Source organism: Lepidochelys kempii, chromosome 2 (genome assembly GCF_965140265.1).
Source record: "Lepidochelys kempii isolate rLepKem1 chromosome 2, rLepKem1.hap2, whole genome shotgun sequence".
Classification (NCBI taxonomy): domain Eukaryota; kingdom Metazoa; phylum Chordata; order Testudines; family Cheloniidae; genus Lepidochelys; species Lepidochelys kempii.
The window spans coordinates 5,276,179-5,299,584 of record NC_133257.1 but is presented as its reverse complement, the minus strand read 5'-3'; the positions used below and the strand labels follow the sequence as shown (position 1 = coordinate 5,299,584).

General features: G+C 47.8%; 1 protein-coding gene and 1 long non-coding RNA gene across 8 annotated transcripts in view; one reads left to right on the top strand and one right to left on the bottom strand.

Moving 5' to 3' along the window:
* Positions 1–17,903, top strand: part of LOC140906310 (uncharacterized) — an 82,140-nt gene extending 64,237 nt beyond the window's left edge. The window contains exon 3 of the long non-coding RNA XR_012157060.1: positions 15,960–17,903. This is a non-coding gene — a long non-coding RNA (uncharacterized lncRNA). The remainder of the gene's footprint in view (positions 1–15,959) is intronic.
* TOP1MT (DNA topoisomerase I mitochondrial) overlaps positions 10,912–23,406 on the bottom strand; it is a 37,786-nt gene continuing 25,291 nt past the window's right edge. For 3 of the 7 annotated variants that reach the window (XM_073329969.1, XM_073329974.1, XM_073329975.1), the window contains exon 14: positions 21,385–22,914. In XM_073329969.1, the coding sequence (XP_073186070.1) occupies positions 22,812–22,914 (103 nt within the window). In that variant the 3' untranslated portion in view covers positions 21,385–22,811. Of the gene's footprint in view, positions 11,033–12,733; positions 12,854–21,384; positions 23,004–23,406 lie in introns of those variants that run through there. The other 4 variants (XM_073329972.1, XM_073329973.1, XR_012157059.1 and 1 more) reach the window with 3 other exon arrangements.

Sequence of the window (23,406 nt, the reverse complement as noted above, 5' to 3'; positions counted from 1 at the left end):
GTCTAGGTATAATGAAAGAAAACGTATTAAAAGGCAGAGGGAATCCGGTATTAATGTGGGAAAACATCACCACCACAACTCCGAAGCATGCAAACCATAAGTAAACACCCACCCACAGTACGCTGGTCAGCGTCCTTTGCCTCAGTTTCCCACCTTGCAGTATGAAAGTCTGACAAACAAATGCCACTCCCCTTTCCCTCCGTTACACCCCACTCCCCGTTGTTTGTCCAAAGTCAGCAAAGCCCCAGAATTCAGGCGTTCACGTGGCTTCACAAAGCCCTAAATGGTTTGTACAGGGTCTGATTCAAGCCAACAGAATTCCTTCCATTGATTTCTATGCGGCTGTGAAGCAGGCCACTCGATTGGACACTATTGTAGGTAGGGACTGTCTCTCACTATGTGTCTGTATAGCACCTATCACTGCGGTGGCCCTAAGCTCAGCCGGAACCTCTAGACACTACCATAATACTCATAAATTATGGCAATAAGAACAGTTTCTAGATTTCGCTGCTGGAGTCAGGGCATTCTCAATAGAAGCCCCTCAGCTCAGGAATTTCCACCCCAACAATAGGTCCAGCCAGAGTCCATCTTTATTGAGCAAGTGTGGGCTAGACTTGACCGGCTAGACTTGAGACATGTAGAAAAAAGGGCAAGGTGGGTGTGGTCTTAGTGTTTTCTGGTGGCATTTCTTTTTCTGTCTGCGTGCGTGAATATCACGTTTCAGTAACACACATCATCTTGGGGTATATTTTAGAAGCCTTAAATATTCACAAAATCAATATTGTCCCATCCACTAGGAAATGCAAGAAAAAATATAGAGTCTCCAACCCTAACAGTTTTATTGCACATCTAGTGCTATTTGGTATTTTTATTAAAGCCCCTGCTCTTGGATTCATGTTATTTCATGAAAGCCTCTGCTTTCTTGGGGGGAGAAAAGGAAGCGTATAGCCGTCACAGCTGCAGAGAGAAGCTTGAAACTTGAATGAAGTTCACCCTAAAGGCTCAATCACCAGAAGGCAAATATAACGAACCTCTTATTTTTATTTTTCAAAATATATGATTTTATAAGCTGATCTCATGATCTTTGGGGCCTGACTCATGATTTTTGAACACCTGGTGTGGCCAACACTCACCTGTGCAATCTGCTGTGCCAATGGACATTTGATGACTGGGACACTGAACAAGAAAACTGTGGCCCAATTCCCCACTGCTTTACTCCAGCTTTGGTAGCAATCAGTGTGGAACTTGGAGAGAGGAGCACAGATTGCTGGAGGGAAGGGTTTGGAAGAGGCACCAAGAAGTCTGTCTGTGTGCACATGGCTGGAATGCTAAGCTGCAAGTGGAGTAGCTCTGTAAATAGCTGCTTTAGTAAAGAGCAGGTTCAGTTTCATAGGAATGAAGGCCTCATGTGTTATTACCCAGAATGCAGTTCATGAAACACTTGCATCCTGGGGTCTCTCCGGTGATATCTCTGGCATGACAGAAAAGTGATGCCAGCTCTCATGGTTTCCTCAGGAGTCACATCACTAACTGGAGCCCATCTCCAGGTGGAGGATGAAGCTCTAGCCCCCCTCAGGAATTTCAACCCCTACCTTGGGGGGGGCGGGGCGACCCTTTGATTGGTTGCCTTCCCCACTTGCCTGCCGTCTTGGGAAGAGCAGCCAATCAGGGCTGCTGCAGGAAGCAGGTAGTTCCAATCCCCAGGAGCTGCAGCTATTCTTGGAGGAGTGAAGGAGAGAGCAGAACGAGCCCATCAGCTCAGGGAGGCCCCATGCCCTACTCTCCCTCCCTGCAACACCCAGGCTGGAATGGGGACCCTGCTGCAGCCCCACCCCCTGGCCTGGAAAAGGGAGATGAACCCCAGGAACTGCAGGAGAAGCAGAGTTGAGGCTGTGGGGGGCTGGGCTCGGGAGGTGGGATTGATTTCGCGATTGAGGCAGAATTAATTGCTGGGCAGGGGGATGGGCAGATATGGGGTGAGAGCTCCTACAGTGGGAGGCCCGAATCCCCTTGTCCAATGAATGTGGGAGTGTTGGCAGCATTCATTGTCTCTCCCTGTCTTACACACACACACACACTCATTCACTGGGGATGGGCAGGGGAGTTCAAAATCAAAAGACAGATCAAACAAAAATACCAGATAGTCTTTTTGGCCCCCAAATCTCCTGATTTTGAGGGTCTGACTCATGATGTTTGAACCTTCGGTGCAGACAGTCCAGCAGGCAGACAGCTGGGATAACACAACGGTGAATCAGGCCCTGCCAACACCATAGCAACGTGCTGCACTTCTCCACAGCACCTCTCCCTGGCCCGCCCTGGAGGTGTGGAAAGGCGTGTAACATTGCTGTGAACCTCACTAACGAGCCCAGCGGGCAACGTTGTGCAAAGCAAAGGGGTGATGGTGTTACCTGCACCCATTGGGGCACCTCACCTTTTCCCAGGCTGTAGGGCTTCAGGCATAACCCGGTTAATTTAGACACCACCACCTTTTCTGTGTTTTTGTTTTATAGGCAGGCCAGGTTTCAATGGCTTCTACCCTTTAAGGGTTTAGGGGAAATTATCCCACTGTTCAGTTATTAAATTTATGAGGTGGAGTACCTCAGTTTTCCTTCTTATACAGCAGACCAAGTTTGTAATGTTTTTTCTGCCGTGCTAAGCTTCAAGTTTATTCACAGGTAATAGCTGAGAAGCATCATTACCATATGACCTTAAAGATTTTTTTTTTAAAATTATACACACTATATGTTGTTACAGGGGTACTTATTAACATTAAATTTAACCCAATGTTTAATATTAACATCCAATCCATTAAAAGTATCTTGTTATACTGTGCCTTTTATTTAGAGATTTGTTTTTAAGGCCAGTGTGTTTAATGTTCTCTTGAAATTTTTGCATAGGCTTTTTAATTTAATTATATCCTTGGGGTTTTGGTGAATTAAAAGGTAGGTGTGTCATGTGTATAAGCAGACTCCTTTGGTACCTGTCTTCAGATTTCAGCACTGCATACGCACACAAAAAAGTATATTTTTTTCTACTTAGGGTTAACCTGTTCCTCTCTTATTTTTAGGTTTGACTTCTTTTTCCACCTTCCTCTCGAGGGTCATAATTTGAGCCTTTTTGTTTCAGGTAGTTTGTTTGCTGACCAGGTATGTTCATTATCTGCAGCCCCTTTGTGCTGCCATTTATGGGCAGTACTCTGCTTCCTGTATCAGCTAGGTAATTTGCATTGACAGGGATGCTTTTTGGCTTGCTTTTGGATCCAAAGCGATCAGCAGATCTCAGAGACTCTGTCTTAAAAGGGACACAATCAATTTCCACCAGAGTTTTGATTTCTTTCCACTTTCAACTCCTGCTTCCAAAACACACAGCAATCTGAAAAAGAAAACACAACCTACTGTGGCTCCTTTTGGAGCCCTAATAGGATTTTAATTAAGTAGCATGTTTTAATAGGCAGCAGGTTTAATTAATAGGCAGCAGGTTTAAAACAAATAGAAGGAAGTATTTCTTCACACAACACAGTCAACCTGTGTGGAAAGGCATGCAAGAAAATTTTCCTTTGAAAATAAAAAAGTTGTTGGAAAATGTTACAGAAGGGAAAAAACAATTAATGGCATGGTGGAAATTGGTAAATTTTACCCTAAATAAAGATCAAATGGTTCTACAAGCATATGTAGTAACTGAATCTGTGGGAATCCAATTAACAAAAAATTTGGTTATGTATTCCACTAATCATCACTCCTGGGCATACAAAAAAAACCAACAATGAAAAACCATGGACATGTTTCAGTGTGTAGCCAATGAAAATTTGGGATATGTGTGTAAAAACGGGGCAATGAGGCACCACACAATGTCCTGATGGGAGGCCATCTTGCCTCACAGGGCTGCTAAGGCAGGAGGCAGGAGCTTACATGACTAGCATGATGCAATCACCCCAAATAGTCGATATTACTATGGGGAAATGAATTATTGTTCTTTATTACTTATCTCTATTGCCCCGGTCAGGAGAATGGCCCCATTGGGCTGAGTGCTGCATACATGCAGAGGAAGGCATGGTCCATGCCCCGTGTTGCTCACTATTTGACATTGGTGAGGCCTCATTTCTGGAGTACTGTGTCCAGTTTTGGGCTCCACACTACAAGAAGGATGTGGAAAAATTGGAAAGAATCCAGCGGAGGGCACAAAAATCATTAGGGGGCTGGAGCACATGACTTATGAGGAGAGGCTGAAGGAACTGGGATTGTTTAGTCTGCAGAAGAGAAGAATGAGGGGGGATTTGATAGCTGCTTTCAACTACCTGAAAGGGGGTTCCAAAGAGGATGGAGCTAGACTGTTCTCAGTGGTAGCTGATGACAGAACAAGGAGTAATGGTCTCAAGTTGCAGTGGGGGAGGTTTAGACATTAGGAAAAACTTTTTCACTAGGAGGGTGGTGAAGCACTGGAATGGGCTACCTAGGGAGGTGGTGGAATCTCCTTCCTTTGAGGTTTTTAAGGTCAGGCTTGACAAAGCCCTGGCTGGGATGATTTAGTTGGGGATTGGTCCTGCTTTGAGCAGGGGGTTGGACTAGATGACCTCCTGAGGTCCCTTCCAACCCTGATAGTCTATGATTCTGTGATTTCTGGCTTGTATGTTTCATGAATTAGCTTTCTAACATAATGGTCTGATTTGTATTATAAATGCTTAGCTGGAGTGGGATTTGAGTGGGCCATTTGAGGTGGAAGTGGGGCAAAGAAAGGGGAGTGGTAAAGGGAGAGGGGGACAGAGAAGGCGAGGGAGGTGAGGGGTACAAAGAGCAGGGGTGCTGGGGTAGACCCCCCAAAATCCTGAGATTGGCTTAAAAATCATGAGATTTTTAAAAAGCGGGCAGGGGCGTCTTTTTCTTTACCTTGAGGTTACGCTTGGCTTGTGTTTTCTAGCTTTTCTGCACAGCCAGGAGGGCTAGAAATGTGACCGCCCCTGGCTGGAGAAGCAGGGGGTTAGTTGTGAAGGTGCTGTGTTCCTTAGGAAGAAAGAGCTGAATGCGTTAGGGACTGCCAGTATTCCAAGAAGATAGGCAGGTGCTGCCCAGATACCTTTACCTCTGTGGACTCCTGCTGGTCTTACACCTGGAACATGGGCTTAGCAATGCACAAATCTCTTGTGGGTCAGATTAGGCATCTGAGAGATTTTCCCACCCATTTAAATCCGTCATATTGAGTTAGAATCCTCCCAAGAGCAAGCTGTCTCGCAATTTACCCATCGCCCAGTTTCATATTAGCTAGAGAAACAGGTGCTTATACACTGGGAGCAGCTTTGACCCCAGGACAAGCAGCAATTGAAAGGGTGGGGTAGCTTGCATCCAGACTCTGGATTCTGTGGAGAGAACAATTACACCACCAGGGAGGGACTCTTGGAAGTAATTACACAGTTCTCCAAAGATAAATTATTGCACCACCAGGAAGGAATTTTTAGTCCTAATTAAAACTGGTTGCAGCAATTGACTATTAATGTACCTAGACTTTAGCAAGGCTTGTGACACAGTCCCATATGACGTTCTGATCAGTAAACTGGAGAAATGGGGGCTCGGCAGAACTACCATTAATGGATACATAATTGCTTAAACAAGCGCAAACAAAGAGTAACTCTGAATGGAATGATGTCGGATTGGAAGGAGGTCTCGTGGGGTTCCACAGGGATCTGTTCTGGGTTCATGTTATTTACCATCTTTATTAATGACTTGGATGTAGGAACTGAGAGCACACTGATCAGATTTGCAGGTGGCACAATACTGGAGCAGGGGGAGGTTGCAAACATTTTGGAGGATGGAGCTAAAAGTCAGAGGGATCTTGATAAATTGAAGAACTGGGCTACAGACAACAAAGTGGAATTCAACAAAGACGAATGTAAGGTGCTACACCTACGGGAGAAAACCCAAATGCACAAATACAGAATGAGGGAAACTGGCTTGGCAGCAGCACTGCTAAGGAACTGGAAGTCAGCGTGACTCAACACGAGTCAGCAATGTGCTGCTGTTGCAAAAAAAGAAATTGCTATTTTAGGTTGCGTTAACAGAGGCACAGCGTGCAAATCACGGGAGGTGACAGTACCTCGCTACTCGGCACTGGTTAGGCCTCAGCTGGAGAACTGTGTCCAGTTGTGGTCACCAATGTACAGAAAGGATGTAGAGAAACTGGAGAGGATCCAGAGGTGAGCGACAAAGATGATCAAAGGGCTGGAACACAAGCCAGATGAGCAAAGGCTGAAGGAACTGGGTGTGTTTAGTTTGGAAGAGAGGAGATTAAAAGGGGACATGACAGTGCTCTTCAAATACTTGAAAGCCTGCCATAAAAAAGATGGAGAAAAGTTGTTCTCTCTTGTCAGAGAGGGCAGGCCAAGAAGAGGCCATGGGTTCAAACTCCAGCAGAGCAAATTTAGATGAAATCTCAGGGAAAACTTCCTAACAATAAGAACAGCGGAACAGAGAGCTTGGGAGGTCATGGAAGCTCCTTTACTGGAAGTTTCCAAAAGGAGGCTGGAGAGCCATTTGTCTTGGATGGTTTAGACACAACAAATCCTGAATCTTGGCAGGGGTTAGACTAGATGACCCTTGCAGTCCCTTCTAACCCTATGATTCTGAGATAGTTCTCCAAAAACTTCAGCTCAGTGCACAGCTGTGTCCAAAAGGCTAACAGAATGTTAGGATCTATTAGGAAAGGGATAGAAAATCAGACAGAAAATATCATAATGCCACTATATGAATCCATGGTGCACCCACACCTTTAATACTGTGTCCATTTCTGGTGTCCTCATCTCAGAAAGGATGTAGCGGAACTGGAAAAGGTTCAAAGAAAGGCACAAAGATGATCAAGGGTTTGGAACGGCTTCCATATGAGGAGAGACTAAAAAGATTAGGGCTGTTCTGTTTAGAAAAGAGACATGTGGCGGGGGGTGGGAGGGGAATATGAAAAAAATCTACAAAATCATGAATGGTGTGGGAAAAGTGACTAGAGAAGCATTATTTCCCTTTTTCTCAATACAAAAACCGGGGGTTAACCAATTAAATTAATAGACAGCAGGTTTAATACAAACAAAAGAAAGTACTTTTTACACAATGCACAATTATCCTGCACAATTCATTGCCAGGGGATATTGTGAAGGCCCAAAGTATAACTGGGTTCAAAAAAAGAGCTAGATAAGTTCATGGAGGATAGATCCACTCATGGCTATTAGCCAACATGGTCAAACCCTATGCTCTGGCTGACCCTAAACTTCTGACTGATAGACGCTAGGAGTGGAAGACAGGGGTGAAGCACCCCAAAATTGACCTGTTCTGTACAGCCTCTCTGAAGCTCTGGTACTGGACACTGTCAGAGGCACAATACTGGGCTAGATGGACCAGTGGTCTGACCCAATATGGCCACTTTTATGTTCTTATGGCTTCATCCTTCAGTCAGCACAAAAGCTGCAAAAAGCCAATGATTTTCATACTTTCCTTCCCCCAGATTGGATGCCTGGATGCTGGCAGTTCTCAGTGAAGCACTTGCATTTCTGGAATTTGCTTCCCTGGGTGGTCCAGTGTAATTCAAGCTTGCTGACCTTTCCCCAGTGATGTAAAGCCCATTTTCTCCCTCAGGCTTTAACCCATCAGGGTAATGGTGGGGGAGATCTGCTCCTGTTGTTTGGCTTTTGGGGTTGAGTCTGTATTTAGTTGACATTAGAGTCACTAGGATCTTTAGATTCAAGAAAGAGGAGGAAGACTGGAGGGTGCTGGTCAGATGGAGGGACAGTAAGGGAGCTCATCGGAAAACTGTAGACATTGCAGGAATGTGACTTCGAGACAACACAAAGACCTGGACAGAAGCAGGGTAACGACAGTGCTTAGTCCATATGCCCCTTATTGATGGGATAATTGAAAATCCTGCTCTTCGCATGAACACATGCTCTGGGCATGGGAGAAGTTTGTTGGTGACGGAACAGCCCCAACCCAGATGCCGAAGATCTGCAGGGTGCCGTTGTTCCTGGTTCAGCTGCTGGAACAATAGCGCCAGGATTGCAAGAATGGATTTTAGCCCATTTTAACACTGCACAGGTATCTGAGCAGTGTAGGATCCAGTGCTTAACTGGAAGGTGCATCTATCATGCAGCATAGGGGGTGTTGTCCCTTGTGGTTTATAGTCTCAACAGATATCATCAAGAGAATAACAACATAAAATCCAACGCCTGCATTTCACGGGCACTGCAGGAAGTTCTGCAGCATGTTCTGATTAGTTCTTGGAACGCCCACATAGCAGTTAGGAGATGTACTGTCCTACTTAAATACTGCAGGAGGGATCTTCTCTTGGCAAACATCTCTGCAGCTTTGAGTCACCTTTTGGGCTCTCCCATGCCTGGCATGTCTCTCTCCCATCTGCAGCCTGGCTGAGCCCAGTGTTACCGTATGTTCATCAGATTGATCTCAGGTCTCACAGCAAGTCCCTCTTTTAATACGTTGTCCAAGAGGACATAGTGCTGGGTGAGGCTCCAACTCTCCTTTTCATGGGTGAACAAAAACTCCATCCATCTTGCAACTGCAGCCACCAAATATGGTTGATAGGGCAGGAATGGCCGACGTGCTAGATGCTGGCAATTGTGAAGCTGCTATGGAAGTAGACGTACCCAGGGTGAAGACCGTGGAGGTGACTGAAGGTGGTATGATAAGAGACAAGAGCAGATAACTGACCACAACTCTGCCTTTCCCATGTAGCAGTGATTAGCCTAGCACACAGTATCCCACATGGGCTCTGTCCTGGGCCTTATATAACCACAGTACCACCCACTCCAGGGTAATTATCTTTAGGCGAGATGGTGACAGGTCTCTCCTCTATATTGCAGCCAGTGAGTTGGTGCAACCAAGATCAACTTCCCAGCTCTCCTGTTCCTAACCTGGCATCCAGGAGAGGGTGGCTATGCGACAATGTTATTCATCCATCTTAGGGGTTGTCCTGCCGCCCATCACTGTGGCATCTGGGAACCTTCCATGTAAAATCAACAGCAAGAGTCAAATCCCTAGTGTGGTCCATGGAGTTGATGCCATTTCTCTTTTTTCCCCAGTAAAAACTCTGCTTTGAGTTTGATTTTGTACATTTTATTAATTTACTTATTTTTAGGTTGATTTGTTTAGGGCTTTGGGGGGATTAGTTGGGAATTTGGGGGTAGAAAGGGATGTCAGGGTGGGGAGTGTCATTCTGCTGGTGGGAAGGCCTTTTCGAAGGGGAGGGCTTTGCAGTGGTTCCTAAAAATGGCCAAGCTCTGGGGCTGCCTGATCTCCTCTGGCAGATTGGTTCATAGCCACAACCCCTCAGCTGAGAACACTTTGTTCCCAGTTCTCATGCTGGTCAACCTGGGCTTGCTGATCTGCATGGTCTCATGGTCATTAATGTAGCTCAGGCTAGAACATAAGAATGGCCATACCGGGTTAGACAAAAGTCCATCTAGCCCAGTATCCTGTCTTCTGGCGGTGGCCAATATCAGATGCCTCAAAGAGAATAAGCAGAACTGTAATTGTCGAGTGATCCATCCTCTGTCATCCAGTGCCAGCTTCTGGCAGTCAGAGGTTTGGGGACACGTGGAGCATGGGGTTGCATCCCTGTCCATCCTGGCTAATAGCTAATTGCTGGACCTATCCTCCAGGAATTTATCTAGTTTTTTTCTGAACCTAGTTATACTTTTGGCCTTCACAACATCCCATGTCAATGAGTTCCACAGGCTGACAGTTCATTGTGTGAAGTACTTCCTTCTGTTCATTTTAAACCTGCTGCCTATTAATTTAATTGGATGGCCCCTGGTTCTTATGTTATGAGAAAGAGTAAATAACACTTCCCCATTCACTTTCTCCACAGCAGTCATGATTTTATAGACCTTGATCGTATCCCCCCCCTTAGTCTCCTCTTTTCCAAGCTGAAAATTCCCAGTCTTATTAAATCTCTCCTCACATGTTCCATACCCTTAATAATTTTCATTGCCCTTCTCCGCACCTTTCCCAGTTCTAATATATCTTTCTTGAGATGGGGCAACCAGAATTACACACAGTATATTCAAGGTGTGGGCATACCATGGATTTATAAAATTTAAGGGTGGAGCAGCAAACAGTCTTTGCAAGGGCTTGTCCAGGATCCTCCAGTTCCTTGGAGGGCTCTACCCAGCTGCCCTCCACTCAGGGGTAACCTTAGTTTCTTCATTCCCATGGTGCATTTGGAACAGACAATGAGGAAAGATAACTCATTCGAGGTGTTTGTTTCCCATGTAAGGCCAGAGACTACCTGTTGGGTAAGGGTGGGGGTCTCAGGATCCACACAAATCTCATCCTGAGGAATTGAAAACCTCTGCTCTCCTGACATAATTCCTCCCTAGAGAGCCCCTGACCTCCATGGCACCCGCACGTTCAGCAGGAAATACAGGGGCACGCCGCAATCCCCAGTCTACAGAACGTCAGTCAATGTGTGTTGGCATCTCCGGCCAGAACAGGCATTGTGATGATTTATTACTAGGGTAGCACCAGTGGGCCCCATTCAGGGATCAAGGCCCCACTCTGCTAGGCACTATAGAGATAAATCAAACGGAGTCCCTGCTCCAGAGAGCTCACAAGCTAGAGCCCAGGCAGGCTTGTCCGGAGAGGGCAGCACTATTCAACTGAGCTTCTTGTGCTTTCAACCCCACGAACATGGCAGTGAACGTACTGGACATGCCGAGCTGCGGCTGGGAACAGAACCATGGCGGGAAGGGCGATACACGAGTTGCGTACGAGAGCTAGTGCTTAGGGCACCAGCATGGGTTCTTCAAGACAAACCCCTGATTTCCCAACACATCACAGTCCGCTCCAGACAAGGAGACAGACAAAACTGGCCAAAATCCCAACCTCCAGCGTTGCGTAGCTGATTCTCAAGCTGGCCGCCCCGCTGCGGTTGCAATAGTCCCTCTGGCAGCAGGAGGTAGACACGTCTCCCAGGCCGGCGTGCTGGCTGGCTGCTGTACACATAGGCAGGCACAGCTTGGTGATGCGCACTGCACCGGAAGAGCCTAAATCAAAAGAGAAACAAAGTGTACTGCAGCCTGGCCCGGAGGGGAGAGCAGCCTCATGGACTAGCTCATCTGGCAATCAAGGGCTGAGAAATCTTCATGATCTACAGCCATCCCACTGGTAGTGGCCACCTCTTTGAACAGGGAGCTCATGTGATCATTCCCCTCTATTTGGTACTGGTGAGGCCACTCCTGGAGTACTGCGTCCAGTTTTGGTCCCCCCACTACAGAAGAGATGTGGACAAATTGGAGAGAGTCCAGCGGAGGACAACAAAAATGATTAGGGGGCTGGGGCACATGACTCATGAGGAGAGGTTGAGGGAACTGGGCTTGTTTAGTCTGCAGAAGAGAAGAGTGAGGGGGGATTTGATAGCTGCTTTCAACTACCTGAAGAGGGGTTCCAAAGAGGATGGAGCTCGGCTGTTCTCAGTGGCAGCAGATGACAGAACAAGGAGTAATGGTCTCAAGTTGCAGTGGGGGAGGTCTAGGTTGGATGTTAGGAAAAACTTTTTCACTAGGAGGGTGGTGAAGCACTGGAATGGGCTCCCTAGGGAGGTGGTGGAATCTCCTTCCTTAGTGGTTTCTAAGGCCCGGCTTGACAAAGCCCTGGCTGGGATGATTTAGTTGGGGATTGGTCCTGCTTTGAGCAGGGGGTTGGACTGGATGACCTCCTGAAGTCTCTTCCAACCCTGATAGTCTATTCTATTCTAATGTGGAATGCTGCACGTGGAGTTAAGACAAACCCACACGTCCACTTGCTAGAGAGGACAAGGATGTGGTGTTCGGGGTGGGGGGTCTCAGTAAAGCGAGGGAGCTCCAGCATTGCGGCATAGCCAAGTACTCAGGGCATTGCTCTAAGGCTTGAGAGAGGACAGTCACTTCTCTGCTCTGCCACAGCCTTCCTGTGGGACCTTGGGCAGGTTGCTTAGGCCCAGATTCAAGAATCATTGAAATCAGTGGGAGCTAGGCACTTAAATACCTTTGAGGATCAGTGCCTCAGTTCCCCATCTGTACAATGGGGACAATGGCACTGCCCTATCTCACCGGGGTGAGGCCAGGTTAAAGACTGGGAGATGCTCAGGTACGACAGCAGTGGGGGCCAGATAAGCACCACCTGCAGGAGTATTTAGCGCCCTACTGAAGCACACGGAGTTGGTGTCTGTTCTGCCACCGCTGTAATAACAAGGAGTGACCAAGAGCCGGGTCATAACCATAACAGGACTCCCAGTGCTTGCAGAGGACCCGGGTTTCACTGCAAAGGGGGTTGGACTAGATGACCTCCTGAGGTCCCTTCTAACCCTGATATTTTATGATTCTATGATATCCTTGGTAAGAAGCAGGTGAGCACTTTTGAAGTCCCAGGCTGCCATGGCTGAGCCAAATGAGTGCAGTGACCTTTTAATAATGTGTTCACTGGTCAGTAATAAGGAGAATAATTAGCAATTATATGAGGCTATACCTGTGAACAACATTAATTAAGCCTCACAATATCCCAGTGAGGTAGGTTGAGTGAATTTGATTATCTCCATTTCAAAGCTGGGGAAAGTGGGGCAGAGGGAGTGTAAGTGATGTGGCCAAGCTCAGAGAAAGAGTCAGTGTCATGTAGCATGTGGCATTAGAAAGCAGGAGTTCTCTGTTCTCCGTGATGTGCCCAGACTAGTAGACAGACTCTCTCTGCTAGTCACTAATGCTGAAACTTACTAGATTTGTCAGTCCCGATTATTGTTGCACAGTATTTGTCACCATCGGTACAGTCAGTGGGGATCATGCACTGGTCGTTGCTGGACTGGGCGATGCAGGTGTAGCACTTCAGCGAGTGAGCTAAGGAAGGGAAACACCATGCAGATCACAGAGATGTTTGCAATACATGACACCAAGGTTTGCAATACATGACACCACCATCCTGTCCCTCCATCCCCCAATCCATCTGCTGATAAACACCTAACCCCCATTACAATAGTAAAAAACACTTTCTAATAGATTTGTCTCACTTTTCAACACACATCAGAAAATAATTAAGATGACATAGGGATTTCTAAGCCAGATCCCTCTACTTTGTTTACTGCCAATAGTGATCAACACTAATGCTTCCTACCAGGAAACCCTTCCCACAACTAAAGCACTGGGATACTTATGCAATTCTATACCTGCAAGATTGGCTTTAATAATACTCTGCACATTTAGAGCACTCTGCAAACAGTAACATGGCAGTAGTCTCTCCAGAACGAAGCTTGCAGTCTCTGTTTATGGCTGAATTTTGCACCCTCTCTATACTCCCCCAAGAAACGACAGATTGGCCTGAAAATTGGTAGGTCAAGCCAGGGACCAGGGTAGAGTTTGTGGGTAAAATTTGAAGAATTTGAGCGAGGGGTTTGCCAGATAGCACACCCTCAGCTAGTTCGGGTTGAAGGCACCCCATTCAGATGGGGAAATGTAATTGCCCTCAGTTTGGCCAATTACATTTCCATTTACTTACATTGGGCAAAGTGAAGCACACTGATGTTTGAAAACCCATCTTTAGGGATTAGGATAGGTCGGCGACAATGCAAGAAATGGGTGAAATAAATTATACAGAATGGATCCTCTGATAAATAAAGTGGGGGGATAGCTCCCTTTGATGGACAGCAAGCCAGCCAGTTAGCTGTAAAATCCCTCTTGGTAGCTGTTCTTTGCTTGCTTTACCTGTAAAGGGTTAACAAGCCCCCAGGTAAAAGAAAAGGAGTGGGCACCTGACCAAAAGAGCCAATGGGAAGGCAAGAAATTTTAAAATTTGGAAAGAAACTTTCCCTTTGTCTGTTGTTCTCTGGGCTGCAGGACACGGAGCAGCAATGCTATAGGCAAGAATGCTGTGTAAGGTTTGAATCAGGTATGAAAAATTACCTTCCATACCTAGAAGAAATCATTTGGATCGGGAATGTTTAGTTAGATGCGATCAGGTTTATTTCTTATTTTGGCTTGTGGATCTCCTCTGTGCTAACCCCAGATGCTTTTGTTTGCTTGTAACCTTTAAGCTGTAACCTTGAGCGTTTAATACAAGCCTGGAGTGGCCAGTAATTTTTAGAATCCTTGCGGGCCCCCACCTCCTGCACTCGAAGTGCCAGAGTGGGAATTCAGCCTTGACAGGTCCACAAAGAATAATTTCACTTTCAGCTGAGAGACATCATGGGGGGGAGGGGGGAAGACTCTGGGATTCCCACCTTCTGATGCTTAATAGCTCCGACCATCGTGCCCTCTACAGAAATGCTGGTCTCCAAACCGCAAGGCAGGTCATTTCAGAATAACGTCAGCTACCTCCCCATGTCCCCCTCCTTTCTGAGCATGTTGTAATACCGTGCAGCCCAAGAGAGTCACTGGGAACCTCACCTTGTTCAGCACACAGGACAACAGCCAGCAATATAGTCAGGCAGGTCCTCATCTTGCTTTGCATTCCTCAGCCTGCACCGCAGGGGTGGGTTATATACCTCCCCGGGGTTCTTGTGACTACGAAGGCTGGAATTTTAAAGGTCCATTTCTGAAGTGGGCTGGGTCACTCATGACAACACACTCTGATTCACGTGGCAGCTGTGCTGAAGAGCTGCCGCATGGTTTACTGGGCACTGAATCCGCATGGGAACCAAGTACAGGCTTTTCATGCCCAGCCTTGTCCCCAGCTTGCATTGGTCTTGGATTCTAGGGGGCTGACTGTCTGGGGGCAGTTGGGAGAGGTTAGGGATTAGGTCACGTCCCTGACAGTAAACCTAGGGCCTCTTCTAAGGAAGCATCACCATAGTCAGCCGCGTAGGGTTATTGTTCATGATCCGTATTATGAATCTTTGTCTCCTCCTCTGATTCCAAATGAGGGGCAAAAAGAATAGAGTTTCATCTGGGGCACAGAACAGTGTCTGGTGGTGACTCAACTGTCCAGATCAAACCTCACCAATCAAGTGCTGGGTGCAGAGCCGCTGTGTGCGGGACCAGACCAGGGCATCCCCGGGGTATCCCACAAAGCCCAGGCACATGGGAAGACCTTCTGCCAAGGCAGGTCAGCAATGCATGAGAGTCTGGCAGAGCAAACAGAGCAGAAGGAGGCACCTGTAAGATTGAGTCCAATGCATATGGCACGAGGGAGCGAACGTCACTTCCTGAGCAGCGATGTTGTAATAGCTGTAGATGGCCCCCCCTCCCCCAACCATGCTAGGACTCTGAAGTTGTCACGATACCAGAGTCAGGGAAATTTGCCTGAGCAACAAGAAGATACTGTCCACCAGTGAGGTGTTCAAGATCTTTGAGCTCTCCACAGCTCAGGAACGGATAGGTGACTTTTTTTAAAAAATAGGCAGCAGGTTTAAAACAAACAAAAGGAAGTATTTCTTCACACAACGCACAGCCAACCTGTGGAACTCCTTGCCAGAGGATGTTGTGAAGGCCGAGACTATAACAGTGTTCAAAAAAGAACTGAATAAGTTCATGGAGGATAAGTCCATCAATGGCTATTAGCCAGGATGGGCAGGGATGGTGTCTCTAACCTCTGTTTGCCAGAAGCTGGGAATGGGCGGCAGAGGATGGATCACTTGATGATTCCCTGTTCTGTTCATTCCCTCTGGGGCACCTGGCATTGGCCCCTGTTGGCAGACAGGACACTGGGCTGGATGGACCTTCGGTCTGACCCAGTGTGGCCGTTCTTTTGTTCTTGTGACAATGGTGTAACTACAGTAGCTGATGCAGGCAGGGACACGTATGGTTCATTTCCAGGTGGCCGTGTCAGACGGTAACTGAGACAACAAGGGAGATCTAATGCCTAGTGTTTCACAGCTGGCAACCAACGAAATGAGGGGCTAATGCACACGACTGGGAGTCACAGGAGCTGGGCCGTGTTTGCAATCTCCACATGTGACCTTGGAAAAGCCATTTACCCCTTGGTGTCTCCTTTTCTATCTTTGCAAAACAGGGAGGCTGTAGAACTGAGTGAGTCGAGCCACACTACGCGTGGGAAGAGCCTGGGAGGGGACACGGCTGGTGGATGCAGAAAATCTCTCTGAGAAATGGGAGCAGAGATTGTTTGAGGGAGTAGAATGACATCCAGATCCGTGCATCCTGTCAATCAAATCCATCCAAATCCTACGACCACTGACCCCTGAAGAGCCAAGCTACATCCCTCCAGAATCTGGAGTGTCATTTTGATGGCTCTGTACAGACAGCTCCAGGGCACTCGGTCCCTGTATGGAAGTTGCGACTGCCTCAGGGCGAGCACACTATTAAAAGCAAGAAACATGACATCTCTGCAGACAGCTAGGAGAGGCAAATGACTGGAGTAACGTGGCCTACCACGTGCTGTGGGTAAGAAAATGCATGTTCCTACCTGGTGCGATCTCACGCTGCGGGGAGCGTGTGGGTGTAGCTGGTAATAGGTAAAACATCATGTAAGCCACGAGGGACAGCCTTCTAATTAAGTGCTGTCCGTAGGCAGTTTTCTATGCACTGCAATTAATACATACCCAGCCCCACACATGGTCAGCAATGGGCAGATGTTCTGGCATTGCATCAGAACACCAGCACGGAGCAATAGTTATCGAGCCCAAATTCTCAAAGCAAAACAAATGACCACCCATGTCAACTGACACGGTCCCCTGGGAGAGAAGCGTCAGCATGGCTTTGCACAGGGCATGGCTGCTGGGGCAACAGAGGGGATAGAATTCCTTTTGGGAGGGTCAGGGTCTCCACCCCAGGTCACAGAACTGGGTTGAGCCCCAAGTCGAGGTGTTCTGGTGACTCTTGGTTGCCGCTTCTCTGAATTTATCTTGATTTCTCAATGCAAACATTACCCCTTGCGCCAGAGACCTTGCAGACTGTGACTGTCTTTGTGTGTTTCTGCCGAGACCTTGCACCTTCATTGCAATGACCTGGGCAAGGCTCTCAGACATGTTCACTTGAAATAACTCCCTGGAGAAGTTTGCTCCCAGGCTCATTGCGTGTGAGGATAGCAAGAGATGCAACCCACCAAATTGTGTCTGCTCACGTTAGCCAGCGGTTCTCAAACTCTTCCACAGTGCGACCCACATCTTAGATATAAAGAACAAACTTAGAGTAGTCACGCTCTGGAATAGGCTGCCAAGGGAGGTTGGGGAATCCCCATCATAGGTGGTTTTGAAGAACAGGTTGGACAAAAACCTGTTAGGGATGGTCTAGATTTACTTGGTCCTGCCTCACCTGCACTAGGTGACCTCTCGAGGTCCCTTCCATCCTATGATCTTAATGCCGAGATTGCCCCAGACACCTCCTCTTTTATTCGCAGGCATTGCGCCGATGCTCATGACTGCAGGATCTGAGCCTGTTACCTTTGCTCATGAATTTACCCGCACAACCCCCCTGTGAGGCAGGACAGGGTTACCAGTCACACTCTGCAGATGCAGAGAGGTTAAGTGACTTACCCAAGGTCATGCCGCAAGTCTGTGTCAGACCGAAGACTGAATCCCAGTCTCCTGAGGCCTGGGCCTGCCCTTTAACCACAAGACCCTCCTCTCCTGTTTGCATCCAGCTAATATCCCTCTGCAAGTATAGCAATTGCTGACATGGCAAGGTGAAACTAGGAAAGTATTAAGTGTGGTTTTAGCTTCTATTAATGTGTTTTAGCAGGTGACACAGGGGGAGAAGCCAGAACCAACAAGTGCCCCACAGACCACAAAATGGGAATGATCAATGATTAAAGGCACTCACCTAAGGCTTGGGAGAAGTCCTTGCTTCTCCCACAGGCTGCCTGTGTGCCCTTGGGCAAGTCACTTAGCAGGTCCGTGCCTCAGTTTCCCATCTCAGCAATGAAGTTAATAGTCCTGCCCTGCCTCACAGGAGGGTCATTGGGGTTAATACACTCAAGACAATGAGGCACTCAGGTAATGCAGAGAAAAGAGCCACGTAAGTACTATGGGCACAAGAACTATTTCTGAACATTAGATTGAGAACGCCAAGGGGAATGTTGGCATTTGCCAATGTGGGGGCACTTCAGGCCCACGCCCCCGAGCTGTGAGGAATTATTTTGGGTCTGTACACACTGGGGTTCACAGCCCGCCTGGCTTCACATGTTAGTACGTTCCAAAAGAAAAACACACGGACTGCCTAAAGGAGTAACACACCCCAACCCCACTGCAAGGCCTGCATAGGGCATTTATAATCTATTGATTATTTGTATTGCCGTACAACCTCGAGGCCCCAGTCAGGGACTGAGGCCCCATTGTGCTAGGCACTGTACACACATGTAGCTAAAAAGACAGCCCCTGTTCCGAAGAGCTCACAGGCCCAGCCTATGATGAGAGAACAACAGGTGGACATAAAAGGGGCGGAGGACAAGCTAACAGGGAGACAAGCCAGTTTGCCGTGAGGGGCAGCTACCGCACAACTGCCTAGCCGTTGTCGAGGGGGTTTGGGCGTCGCCACAGAAGTGAGTTTGAAGGAGGATGGTGGAGGCTTTGGAGGTTTGTACAGGCCCGCCTCTCATGCACAAGGGGTGGCCCAGGAGAACGTGCCATGTATATCACCATCCTCTGACTGTGAACAGCCAGGGCAAGAGGGCTGAGATTTTCAGCATTCCAGAATGAAACCAACTTGCCTGTTGTTATTTAGATTGTGGTAGCAGCTAGCAGCTCCAATCATGGACCAGGAACCGCACCGTGCAAGGTGCTGTACAAACACAGACTGCCCCCAAGGGGCTTACAGTTGACGTATCGCAGCCCATCATGACTGAAATCACTTCTTAGCCCCACCCCGAACAGGTTCTAGCTGGAGAACAAACATGAATTATCCACGGCTGTTTTCCCAGGGCAACAGCTTCACTTCAGCAATGTCAAAGGAGAAACCTCACCCTACAGTTCCAGTTCTCTATTTAGAAAGTTATTAGGAAGTGCAATAGGTGTCTCAAGAGACCTGTCTCCTGTGGCTTAGGTACAGGGAAGTTCCCATGGCCCGGTAATAATGAAGCAATCAGTAGCTATTTTTAACAGGCTTTGGACTGGAAAATGACTGATGGTAAAGTCACTCTCTACTCACAACTTAAATTCCATTTACTCGTGATGCCAGAGTGAGGTGCCACTCAGCACGTTGACTCTGAAACCTAATGATGAGTGTGTAAAATGTCAGTCTTGTCAATTATTTCACTGCTAATCAAAGCACACAAGAAAGATGATTGACATATGTGACCGAAGGCCCTCAGAATGCCAGCTGGCAGAGGGCTACATAATAGTTACAGGGATCCCCTGGGTCTGATACTGTATCTTCGTACTAGGTCACCAAAGAGTGTCATGTAAGGTGTCTACCAAACGCCTGTGTCACAGTGGGCATCATACACATTGCCAGATGTGTGCGCAGAGAATATGGAAGGAGCTATGCACATATTCTGGAAATCATGTTCTTAGAGCCTTGAATTAAAGGGCAGGTCTGCCAGAGGTACATGCCTTACGACAGGTCCCACCAGGCAGGAGGTGGGACACACACAGCTCCCTGGCTGTCCACTGTGTACCGTGTGGCTTACAATGGAAATCTACTTGAACGCGGAGTCAAGTGACGCAATTGTGGGGACTCCTGGAGAAGACATTAACAGGGAGAGGTGAGCAGCGGGGGAAGGTGGGGCAAGCCTACAGAAGAACAAAGGACTGGTCTAAGGGCATGTCTACACTACTGCTTATGCTGGCAAAACTTGTGTCACTCAGGGGTGTAAAAAAACACCCCCCTGAGCCACATACGTTTCACTGGCATAAGCGCTCCTCTGCACAGCTCTCACACGGACATAGCTACCGCCACTCACTGGCGGTGATTTAATTCTGCCTGCGGGAGAGCTCTCTCCCACCGGCACAGTGCGGCTACAGGAGTGCGGTTACTTGCATTGGTACAGCCATGCGCTCGCTAGTGTAGACATGGCCTGACATACCTAGGGGTGCAGAGGAATGCCCTGGCATGCTGCATCTGAGAAGACAAGCTGCCGGCAGGCTTGGTCTCATGAAAGGAGGGTCTGAGCCATAGGCGCCGACCCCACGGGTGCTCCAGGGCTTAGCACCCACCATCAGCCCCTCCTGCCCGCCCACACAGGAGGCACTCGGGGGTGGAGGGGAGGGAGCAAGGTCGGGAAGAGGTGGGGTGGGGCCTTGGGGGAAGGGGCGGAGTCGGGGCAGGGCCTGGGGCAAAGCTGGGGGGAGCCCCCCTCCCACCACATTCGAGAGTTGGCTCTTCTGGTCTAAGCCAGCCTGGGTGAAAAGCCCCCCGAGGAGCACTTTGGGGAAGAAGCCTGTATTAGACGAGAAGGCAGCTTCTTTGCGGCGTTTCGGCTCTAGCATGTGTGTTCTGGTTTGACTTTGTCTGTAACCCTCTGAGGCCACTAGTCCCCTTCGCGTCTTCTCCAGTTTCTTCCTTTGTTACATAAACGTCGTCAGGGCTTTTACCATGAGCCCATCTACGTGCTGCGGGTTCAGGGCTGCGGGGTCCAGCTGTGACACTGGTCAGCAGCGTGGGCTGCTCCTTTGGGAGCTGTGGCGCTGGGAATTCTGGGAGCGTCCAGCGGCTCTGAGGCTGGACGCTGCAGGCGGATGCTCAGAGGGCTCGGGGGTTGGCATGTGCCTATTGCTAACCTGCCGAGGGACAGCGGAGCCTGCGTAGGCTGAGGGGGGAGGAGTGCGTGTCTGTGGCTGGGGGTGTCAGCGAGCTGACCTCTGGCAGGCACAGACAAGACACCCTCATGCAGAGGGCAGGTGGTAGCGAGGTGCATCCCAGCCCTTGGCATGCCCAGGAAGTGTCACGACATAAGCAGCTGACGCCTCCTTTTATTTCTGGCCGCCCAGCTCTGAAGGCAGCGTTGCTGCCAGCCGCAGAAGTAAGGGTAGCAGCACCGCAACCCCCCCTATAACAACACTGGAAGCCTCCCCCTACAACTCCTTTTTGGGTCAGGACCCCTACAATTACAACACTGTGAAATTTCAGATTTAAATATCTGAAATCGTGAAATTTACGATTTTTTAAACAAAGACATTGACCAAAATGGACTGTGAATTTGGTAAGGTCCTATTTATATTACTAGGAGACATGTATCCACCAGACACGAACTAGCAAAATCACTTTGGGACCCATCCAACGATCAGATTAGAAACCCAAAGTCCCTGCTTCCTAATAGATGGCGGTCAATTGCACACAAGTCCTCTCTCCTGCTTTTACCGCTGTCCAACGCCCTCTCTTAAAGTTAACATTTTAGAGCCCTGTTTCCAAATATGTCCTCACAAAAACTTGCATGTGCATCGCTTTTGCAGGCAGCCCTTTCATCACCACCCCAGAGACCAACTTCCAGTGCAAGGTTCTGTGACTGGATTATCTGGATAAACGAGAGGACCAATGTACCCAAAAATATTTCAGATTTTAATGAAATGTTTCAAGCACCTAACTTCAAACAGAAATGAGAACTTAAATAAGTTAACACATGAGCGATGGTCTGAAAATCAACATGCAGAAAAGGACCTCCAGACCGCAGTGACATGGACTTTATCCACTGAATGGTAGAAGGATTAACCCTTAATGTGCATACAAAGGTTTACTGACAAAAGTATTTTCAGGCTTATTGCTTGCAAGATCCATAAAAAACTTTGTGCTTTGTATCAAAACAAGTGATCAATAGTGATATGGCAAATATCTTCATTTTACTGTATTTTGCCTACAGTAGATCCCCATGTGGTTTGTGATGAGGGCAGCTTGCTGCCCTATGTCACCAGAGCAGTGAGAAACATGGACTCAGTCAGTGAAGTCACATGCCACTTACTGTCGTTTCTACAGCAAAACCATGACCCCTACCTAACATTTCCAACCCCTGCCATGGACCTGACACCTTTCCACAATATGAAAGTGAACGGGTGTGGTGAGATTTGCATCAACTGATATGGTGTCTAAAGATATCTGCGGCTTGATCCCAAGCCCACTGAAGTCAATGGGAAAACATCTATTGACTTCAGTGGGTTTTGGATCAGGGCCACAGAGAACGGTTCTGCTAGACCAAGGTTATACAGTGAAGGTGCATTTGAGCAGGCTTTGCTCAAATCAATAGGATTTTCATTTTGGGTTTCAACCATCTATTGTATAACAACCCTAAGTGCTGGTTGGCCTTTTCAATCATTTCCTCCCTCCATAAACCGAATGTTTCCTATAGATCACCATGACTATCTGTGTGCATCTGAACCAGTTTCCCCTTCCAAAGAATAGAGAAAATAAAATATCCTGTAATTCTTACTCCAGCTCAGACAGGGTTAGAAATCTGTAGACTATCCCTTCTCACAGTATACCCAGGACTCCTGCTACAGCCCTTCAGTCATGTTACAGCTGCTTTCAGTCTCCCCAATCGCTTGGTTCCAGCACTATCATTCCTTAGTGTTTCTTGTCAAGCTAATTCTCAGGCAGAGTGCAAGGGTACAGACACCCTGATACAGAGAATGGAGATGGGATTAGATAATCTAATGTAGTTTTATACTGTATACTTAAGACTCGTACCTAACCTCCATCATCTCAGAACTGAAGGGGAAAGAAGACATGAAGCACTTGGGAGCAGAGAGAAGGAACTGAAAGTTCATATATAAGGCCACTATAGTCAGGATTAGTACCACTGGGAGTGGTACCTGTGTTTCCGATTTAAACTCGGGGGTTCTTTTTATACAAAAAAAGACATGATATACATGTATCAAATTCTTCCATTACACGTATTTTCCCCAATACATAAAAACTTCCAAAGCTGCCAGAAGAACAAGAGGTAACACGGGTTTCCGTTTCTCAGTGGGAAGCCCCATTCTCAGAACTCAAAGTCTTCATCAGCCATGTCAATCGCCCAGGCAAACTTCTCTCTCTGGGTCTTATTGTAAATCTTCTCGATGGGCACTCCAAACTTCTTACACCTGCGGGCAAGCACAGGGCAGACGCTGAATGGTAGCAGAAGGTGTCGGCAGCAGCAGGCAGTTGCTATTAGATCCGCCAGTTCAACACCCTGTCAGGGAAGGATTCTTACCCACTGGGCATTTGCTAATGTTGTCAGATTCTGTAGGTTTTCTCTAGCTTTACATAAAGGCTTTGAGATAACAGAGGTATGGAACCGCAGTTTTGTGAGTGACATGCATCACTTCCCCGCTCACAGCACTATACAGCTTTTTAGTCTTCTGTTACACACTAATGGAGGGAGGAAGGGTGGCCAGTGGATAAGACGGAGCTTGATAAATCTATGGAGGGGATGGTACGAGGGGACAGCCTACAATGCCATAGAGCCGATCTGCAACTGCCAGGAGCAAAAATCCCCAACGGCTGGAGACAGGAACTGGATGGGAAGGGCTCTGAGTTACTACAGAGAATTCTTTCCCGGGTGTCTGGCTGGTGGGTCTCACCCACATGCTCAG